General features: G+C 40.3%; 1 protein-coding gene across 1 annotated transcript; it reads left to right on the forward strand.

Moving 5' to 3' along the window:
• The first annotated feature begins 241 nt into the window (after positions 1-241).
• gcdhb (glutaryl-CoA dehydrogenase b) lies at positions 242-5,799 on the forward strand. The gene is made up of 12 exons (XM_004562913.5): positions 242-441; positions 666-781; positions 1,077-1,109; positions 1,223-1,363; positions 1,488-1,550; positions 1,939-2,109; positions 2,245-2,374; positions 3,508-3,724; positions 3,844-3,947; positions 4,073-4,198; positions 4,562-4,722; positions 4,935-5,799. Exons 2-12 carry the CDS (start codon positions 679-681, stop codon positions 5,006-5,008), a joined length of 1,323 nt encoding a protein of 440 aa, XP_004562970.1. The 5' UTR covers positions 242-441; positions 666-678; the 3' UTR covers positions 5,009-5,799.
• The last annotated feature ends 3,910 nt before the right edge of the window (positions 5,800-9,709 follow it).

Here is a 9,709-nt window from a genome sequence, read left to right on the forward strand (position 1 = left end):
ATCTGGCGTCCACTTCCTGGAATTAGGGTGTTGATATGATCTTTCCTTGTAGCGATCACGCTTTTATTTTGGGAAACGGGAGCACAAACTGCCACTCCCCCGCTAATGAGCCAATCAGAGTGCGCTACAGCTGCCGAAGAGTCATTTAAAGTCGGTCATTTTCAGTGATAATAAATGGCCACAAATAAGCCGAGCGGTTGTAGTGTTACCTTTTTGGTCTCGGATATTATGTGTGTAACCTTCATTAGAAAGATGATTGATTCTATGTGGGAATAGTGGAGTACTGTTCAGTCAGAGGCGTATGGTTAAGGCATTATGCCACACTTGTCACGGCCTTTGCGTGATGACGTAGACTGAATGTGTTTACGTCCAGTCATGTAAAAGTCATCCAGGGAACCTAAGAAGAGCTAGGTCGAGGATAAGTTGTTCCACTTGACGCAGGTAAAACTTGGTCTTACGGCTGTCATTGGAGTATTAACAGTTATTCTCAACACAGAATACATTTTTATTTTAGCTATTTGGAAATTAGCACATTAATTCCCAAGTTAGTAGTGAACTAGCGCTGTTAGCTTTTAGCTACAGAAGTTACCTAATGTAGCACTGGTTAGCCTGACTAGCCTAAGTGATAAAGAATCGTGGATCTTAATGGTCTTCTTATTTTCTAGACCCGTTTTCGTCATGGCATTGAGAAGCGCTGTGTGTCGTCTCTTAGTCAACCCTCACAGATGTGCTCTCATCACAGCTTCCAGAGCACAGGGAACTGCAGCACCTATCACACACGGTTAGTACGTGTCGTTATGATCAGCATGATGTTCAGATTTATCATTTAAAGTTGACAGCCACAGGGAGAAATACAATGGTTTTAAGTTTGAAGCTGCGCTTGATACAGAAATAAATATACCTTCAGTTCAGATAGTGTTCTCGAAATGACACTTGCATTTCCATTTGCTTTTTTTATAGAGGGAAAAAAACAATATTTTATCGTATATTAGGATATATTAAATAGTCACAAATCCTTAGTTCATAGTATTAATGTTTTTCTGTTGCGTGTTTTTGTTGTTGTTGTTCCTTCACAGATGCAGAGAACACAGAGCAGAAGCCTAAAGCACGTACGTGTTCACTTTAAGAAAAAATTCTGAATAACATTTGTAAATTGTACCTTTAACCCAGAACCATTTTTTTAGACTTTAAGTATTAAATTGCTTCTCTAAATGCCTGATAGCGAAGGTCCAGTTCGACTGGCGTGATGCCCTGGACCTGGAGGGTCAGTTAACTGAGGAGGAGATCATGATCAGAGATTCCTTCCGGACCTACTGTCAAGAGAAACTCATGCCTCGAATCCTGATGGCGAACAGAAACGAAGGTGAGAGAGAGCTTTTTATTTACCCACATGTATATGCAATTAGATTGCTCATTTAGTGTTGTATTACACACGTGTTGGCTACATAACTGCACATCATGTCTGGTTTTGTCATTTTTATGTCAAGTGTTCCACAGAGAAATCGTGTCAGAGATGGGAGAGATGGGTGTCCTGGGTCCAACTATTAAAGGTCAGTCCAGTCACGTGTTGGTTTTAATGAAAAGCTGTAAACTCTAATCGTACTTCAGTTGAAAAACAGGCTTTTCTTCTTCTTTTTTTGTACATTAATGACACAGCATGGACTGTGGACCTGTGCACACTGAAGTTGTGTGCAATGTTTGCTTTTGGGAAGTCTCAATAACAAACGTTTTAGCCTTTTACACTTTTTTCCTCTTTTTATATAATACTTAACATTATTTTTTGTATGTCTAAAAAGTGTTTGGAAAGAGAGTTACTGTATTTTGCTTTCTTTCCAAGCTCTTTAAGCTTCTATGACCTGGATGACTGAGAATCTACACAGATATGTCCTCATTTTATGCACTGTCACTGCTGCTCTTCTTCCTGTGTTGAATGCTAAGGTTACGGCTGTGCTGGGACAAGCTACGTGGCCTATGGTTTGATCGCCAGAGAAGTGGAGAGAGTGGACAGCGGCTATCGTTCAGCCATGAGCGTGCAGTCATCTCTGGTGATGCACCCCATTAATGCCTATGGAACAGAAGAGCAGAAACAAAAGTACCTCCCCAAGTTGGGTAAGAAGGGAAAAGAGTAAAAATACTTTATCAACAATAATTCTGATATTGACGGTTTAACTGTGAAACTCCAATGCAGACCTCATGAGCGCTCAGGTATACGTCTTACTGACTATGTGATCCACTCTGCCCCAGCTCGTGGAGAGATCCTGGGTTGCTTTGGGCTGACGGAGCCTAACCATGGCAGTGACCCCGGAGGCATGGAAACCAGAGCCAAATACAATCCATCCAGTCGCACCTACACTCTGACTGGCTCCAAGACATGGTAAGCAGTGTCACAGTCCTTCTAGGACACATCTAACCACACAGCAGCCATATTAAAAATACATTTGCCAGTTATTTTGGGTTAACAAGCCCACGCCACATATTTAAATTACTGGAAGTGTGCAGTTTTGTGGTTCCCGCATAGAAATCCTGGTAGAATTGTATACAATCTACTGAAAAGTTGTTTGGTGGTAACTTTGACCCAAAATAAGGTTTAAAAGTATTTTCCAAAACCGACATTACTTGTTCGACACGTGCATAATTTACAGTATTACTCAGTTTTATTCAGCCAGGGCTCACACGATAGCTCTGACTCATCCCACAAGAACACCGAACAAATGCAGTGCAAATTCTCAACCACGTGCATGTGTCTGCTGGCCTGGCTGCAAGAAAGCAGATGATTGGCTCTTTGACAGGAGGGCTTGAAGGATTAATAATGCGTTTGGAAGTTATTTTGAGAGATGCACCCCATTAATGCCTATGTGTCCATCTTTGCCTTATCATGTTTTTCTAAGTGTAAATATATGACATGTTGATTGTATTCATAATATTCTGAATGTTTTCTCTGTAAATTGCAAAGTATAAACAGAGTTGACTTGTTTGTTCTGGTACAATCGGTTTTAACCGCGTGTGTGTGTGTGTGTGTGTGTGTGAGTGTGGGTTTGTTTTTTGATCTTCTTTCACTTCTTGTAACCTCTAAGAATTTTCCTACTTAGTGTGTTGTGTCATTAGATGTACACACGGGGGAGCTCTTCACAGCTAAAACAGTAACAGTGTAGTGTTTAATGCTAAAGTTTACTAGTGTCGTTTTTATTGTTTTCAGGGCCATACCTATCCTATCTTTGTTTAGCAGTGAAAATAAAATTTAATTCTGTAAAACTTTATGTGCAATTTACATCTTGTAGCACAATGAATTTACACCCCCCCCCCCCCCCCCCCCCCCCCCCCAAAAAAAAAAAAAAAAATCGTGACATTTTTTTGTAATTGGTCAAAACTGGTTGATTTCTTATGGTAACAACCATCCACAAAGCTACAGTATGATACTATAAAATATAGGTGTTCTATGTGCTTTATAAAAAAACAAACAAAAGTTGTCATGTGTCTTGATATTGTTTCATTTGCTTTCTCTTTCAGGATCACCAACTCCCCAGTGGCAGATATAGCCGTAGTCTGGGCCAAATGCGACGACGGGAAGGTTCGCGGCTTTATTTTGGAGCGCGGCATGAAGGGCCTCTCGACACCAAAGATCGAAGGGAAGTTCTCCTTGAGAGCCTCGGCCACCGGGATGATCCTCATGGACGAGGTGGAGGTTCCTGAGGAGAATCTGCTGCCTAAAGTATCCGGCCTGGGGGTGGGTATAGTAGCATGTTTAGAAAATGTTATTTCATCCCTTTGTTTTATGCGATCACTAACTTATTACTTATTAATTGAATAGTTTCTGTCACTCATGACTACTGTTTGTTGTTGTAGGGTCCCTTTGGCTGCTTGAATAACGCCCGTTACGGTATCGCATGGGGTGCTCTGGGTGCTGCAGAGTTCTGTTTCCATGCAGCTCGTCAGTACACGCTCGACAGGTCAGATGAACAAATGACATTTTTTTTTAATCCACATTTTTAAACTCTATTTAATTTACTTATCTTAATGTAGTGTATTAATTATTCTTAATAACATTGTTTTTGTTTTTTTTATTCCACAACAGAATCCAATTTGGAGTACCATTGGCAAGAAATCAGCTGATGCAGAAAAAAATGGCTGACATGCTGACAGAAATCGCCATCGGCCTGCAGTCCTGTTTGCAGCTGGGCAGACTTATTGATGAGAAGAAGTAAAAGCACCTCTATCCTCTAACTAAAGGGCATTAGATGGGATGCAGCAGACTCTTAGCACCTCTTGCCATCCTTCAAACTAAATAGTCGCTGTGGTCTCTTTCTGTCAGGGTGACGAGGGGAAAAACATCCCTCAGTGCGTCTCAGAAGTGTCGTGAGTCAATAAAGGGCTGAAAGCTAAAAGAGTAGAGCCTGAATGTCATCGAAATGATAAATATTTGATTACCTAAGGTTCAGTCTCATTTTGGGTGTCTGTAGTGTAGTCATGTGAAGGTATTGGGTACAGTAAAAAGATACAAACACAACTTCATTCACACTTCATTGAAAAACAATGCTTAACAAGTCTGTTGCTTCCTTAACAGAGCGTCTCCAGAGATGATATCCATGCTGAAAAGGAACAGCTGCGGTAAAGCCCTGGACATCGCCAGGCAGGCCAGAGACATGCTGGGAGGAAACGGGATAGCCGACGAGTACCACATCATCCGCCATGTCATGAACCTGGAGGCTGTCAACACCTATGAAGGTGAGGACTTGTTTGACAGTCTGAATATGTGTTTAAGTGCGCTACGAGGTTTGGTTTTGATTGAGCAGATTATGCACCAAAAAAAAAGTCCATTTTAACTAAATTGCCTCATCACTAAGTGAGTCGTTTTGTAGGAGCGCATTAATCCCCAGCAGCAGCCATCTGTGCCCCCACCTCCACATGAGTAACCCCTGCGTTATCTCCTCCTCCAGGTACCCATGACATCCATGCCCTGATCCTGGGCAGAGCCATCACTGGATTGCAGTCCTTCACTGTGGGCAAATAGTTCTTCTGTTTTCCCAAAACAACAAGACAGCTGTCAGAAATGCAAATTGCATCAAAACCGTTAGAAGTCACGAGCAGGCTTCAGATCGCTTATGGACGTAATTGATTGTAAAAAGCATACGTGAGTGCGTTATTTAGGGAAAAACGTGTCATGTTTTGAACATGTCAATCAAGGTTTGTAGAGCGTAAATACTTCAGAAGAGATTCTTTTACACCCTAAAGAACATTTTTTCACAACAGGAAGCGACTTTATTGATTGTTTTACTGAAAAAACACGTATTTTGAATAATTCCAACTAAGCTCAAGATCCAGACTCACTGGCGTTATAGTTGCGTTAAAAAGATAAAACTGTCGTTATGAAGCTACAAAACATAAATGCCTGTTTTGCTTGTGAAGTGTCATGCATTTGAAATGTTGAATTGGTGTGTCAGACACAGTATACTGTGATTACTTGTAGCACTTTACAGGATCTAACACTAATGGATCATAACTTTGCATGATTTGCGAGAGGTCAGAGTTGTTGATCAGCGCTCAAATAAACATTAAAAAAAACAAATGTCTGTACAGGAAGTGACGTTCAGGTTGGATGAGACCGGCTACATCTTTTTGCCCTGCTTTCATTTTCGGTTTGGTGACAACTTCAAGACTTTTTATCTAAATAAAAGTAGAAGAATGTGAGGCATTGTTATATTTGTACATGATTAAGAGACAACGTACAAGTTACATACAAGACTTCATAAAGTGTGAAAATAATTTGTGTGTCTGACGGGAAATAAAAGTTGTTCAGTTTAAGCTGACTTCAGGATTCTTTCTTCTGTCCACGAGGAGCTTAATGCCACCTCTCAAATCCAAGCTGTCTTTGCCTTTTCCTCATCTAAATGAATGTTGCTGCCCTATTCGGGTTGGGTGCGGATTTCACTGATAATCCTCGTCTCACTTTGTTGTAGTTTAATCTTTCTCAGATGACACAGCACATGTGGAGCAGATCTCTGCACCTGTGTGACTCAAAAATGTCAGGACTCCTGGCCTGATCCTGTTTTTCAGTGAGCAGAAATGCAACATAAAATAACAGTCGAGCTCACTGGATCAACTCTACGTGAAAAAACTGAAAGGGTTTATTATAAGCTTAAAGGTTGTTTTAATCAGCTTTTGATTTCATGTTTTTGTATGGCGACTTGCTGCAGTTATCAGGGTTAATGGCTGTCAGTGTCTGGGTTTACATTTACATTATAGACGCTTCCCTTGGGCAGTGTTATTAGAAGGCACAGAATACATTTTCGTTGCTATGCAGGTTTATCTATCAGTGAAGCCAGGTGATACACAGCAAATGGTTAAACTGCAGAAATGTCTTAAAGACATAAAAATCTTTTTCTGCTTCTAAATTCAGATAAAACAGGCTATTGTAATTAGCCCTAAAAATGGAGCTGGATGTAACTTCCAGATGGACTTTATACCAAAACAACAAACAAAGGGAAACTATCTGAAATATCCATCAAACTTACCTCATCAAAGTAAGCAAACCTAATTACAATAATTTACCTCCCTAACTAAGATAAACAGGTGAAAACTATAATCAGATAACAAAATTTACATGATAAACAACACCTCATGGCATCAGTCGTAACAATGTTAAACAAATATGTAGGACTGTTTGCTGATGCTGAAAAACTAATTATTGCATTCATCACTTCAAGGCTGGACTAGTGTACTTCATTTTCAGGTCACTCTATAAGTTCCTTAAAAGCCTGAGTTAATCCAAAACACTGCAGCAAGACAAGGACTAGAACGAGAGACCATATTTCTCCCATATTAGTTTCTTTTCATTTGCTCCCTGTTAATCCAGAATTCAATTGAAAATTGTTGTCTTTAAATATAAAGTCTTGATGAATTGGATCTATTTCTACCATAACAGAGCACTTTGCTCTCAGACTGTTTCCTAATGTGGTTCATGAAAGTAGAATGGGAGGCAGAGCCTTCAGCTTTCAGGCCCCTCTTCTGTGGAACCAAATCCCACTTTGGATTCGGGAGACAGACACCCTCTCTTAAGGGTTTTGGGATTAGACTTAAAGCCTTCATTTTTCGTAAAGTTGGAGCTTGATCAGATGACCCTGAACTTTTCCTTACAGTGCATCCAGAAAGTATTCACAGCAGTTCACTGGCATTTGTTTAGTGAGAGTCACATGTTTTTGTTTTTATATACTGAGGCACAGATCTGGAGTATAAGGGTATAAGCACAGTGGCCTCGATCATCTGTAAATGGAAGAGCTCAGGACTCTTCCTAGAGCTGGACACCCGGCCAATCTGAGCAATCGGGGTAGAAGGACTTTAGTCCGTAATGTGACCAAGAACCTGATGGTCACGCTGACTGAGCTCCAGTGTTGCTCTGTGCAGAGATGAGAACCTTCCAGAAAGACAACCATTTCTACACCAATCCTCAGTCAGGCCTGGGGTACTGTTTGCTGAATTTTGAGGTAAAAAATGAATTGAATCCAGTTTGGAACGAGGCTGTAACATGAGGAAATGTGGAAAAGTGAAGTGCTGTGAATACTTTATGGATTCACTGTAAAACTGGCAACCCTTTTAAAATGTAATGACCTTCAAGGTACAAGGTTTATTTATTCATCATTTTAATCACAGGGTTACATAATCAAATGCACTTGTAGTCTCGTAATGCTTCTATCATTTCTTTTTTCTAACCACTTATCCAGCCAGGATTGCTGGGGGGCTTTTAGCAAGAGGCAGAGCACACCCTGGAGAGGCTGCCAATCTGTCATGTGGCTTCAAACTGCTCACAAAAATCTAAGAATGCCATTATTTTTTTTCCCTCCTGCATAACTCTGCGACGGGGAAATATCTGCTACTGTATACTGAGCCTCCAACTTGAGCCTCTATTATTCCCATCCCCAGCTTTGTGCTTTTTCAATAAGTTTCCACTGAGCAGCTTGGTGTTTTTCCCTTTGTCTACCACTACAGTCTGTTAAAATCACTACACACAGCTATGTTTTGTGAATTCTAACATTAAAGAGTCTTTTTTCTGTTGGTCAAGAATAGAATCAGCTGTGATACAGTAAAAGCAATACTATAAAACAGTTTTCTATTTAAATCCCCCAATCTAAGTATCTTCTCTGTAACTGTCCCTGTGTTAATATACTCTTAATGTGTTTGACAAAAGATAAAACAGGACTGTAATGTCTATAAGTTATGTCTTCTGCAGATTCAATGCAATTCAGTTTTATTTATACAGATCCAAAGCACAACAACAGTCGCCTCAAGGCGCTTTTATTGTAAGGTAGGCCCGACACTAAAGATAACCCAACAATCATATGAAATGTTCAGGAGATTATTATGTGTTAAAGCTACAAAAAAACAGCAGTGATGTGCTGAAGGGGTCACATCAGCCCAGAAATATAATAATTTTCAACAGATTCAGACAAATTTAACTCCACTTTAATGATAGTAATAAATGATAAATAGTCCTTACACTACGTTTGCTTCAACTGTGACATATCAACAGCACACAACAGTGTCCTGCTTGTGCACAGGCATCCGCTCTTTTGTCTGTACTGTTTTGTCTCTCCATGTCTACCTCACTTCATATCCAGGACAAAACGTTGTCGGTGCTTCAGATAATCTTTATTTCTTTTTAATCCATAAGGCCATGAGGGATGTTGGGTTGTGCAAGTCACTGTACAGATAAAGACCTCCATCCTCTTCAGCTCCATCGCATGTCTGTCACTGCCACTTTGAAGTGGAGGGAATTAAAGAGCTGACAAATCCCCAGCCTTACATGATGCCCAGGCATGTTTTACGTGGTGCTTACATAAGGAAATTGCTTTTTTTTTCTCATCCAATTGCCTTTCATCCTTTTGGGTATGGATATGTGACTAATTGTACCCAGCATGGACTCTGTCTTCAGGGTTCTTTCTGTCAGGAATGATGGAGGCTGACATGATGGTTCTCTTGTTATGGGAAATTAGAGGACTGCTCATATTTCCTCATCCAGGCATTAGCAGCAGCCATGGCGGTCTAATACTTGGATAATTAGGAGGCTTTTCATCTCAAATAATCATCTGGATTATAACCCCAGAGAGTTAGCAGCTCTGTCAAAATGAGTCATCGCCATGATGGGACTCAAATGGCAGAGTTTTTACACATTTAGTAGGGAAAAACACGACAATTCTCTGACCACATCCAAATACCGGATTAGTTTGTCGGTATGAGCAGTACAATTTTTGGACGGCAGGTTAAAGCCCATCTTTAATTTAACTCAAAGACTTAAAAGCTACACATTTTTTGGACTTCTTAATCCTACGTGTGATAGCAGCAGGCTCTACCATACTTTGCATTGTATGTTAGGTATATTAGGTGAGACGGTTGAACTCTAACAGCCCTGACATAGAAATATTGAGCACTTGCAGTGTGAACTTTGGTAAATCAGGGTGTTAACACCCAATATCTCCAAACACACCTTTACTAATAACATGCCTGCTTGTCTCATCACTACATCTATGGTGAACGATTTTCTCAATGTAAAGCATTTCTATTTCTATTCTCGCTTGAAGATAGAAATTTAAATGCCAACCAAATGCTGTTAACTGAGGTATTAGAGTTATGATTACTGATTGGGCCATAGCCAGAGGGTGTTTTAATGGCACATTAATACATGTCATTTCCAGAAGGTTTCCTGAGTCTCCCAGCACAG

Source organism: Maylandia zebra, linkage group LG4 (assembly GCF_041146795.1).
Source record: "Maylandia zebra isolate NMK-2024a linkage group LG4, Mzebra_GT3a, whole genome shotgun sequence".
Taxonomy (NCBI): domain Eukaryota; kingdom Metazoa; phylum Chordata; class Actinopteri; order Cichliformes; family Cichlidae; genus Maylandia; species Maylandia zebra.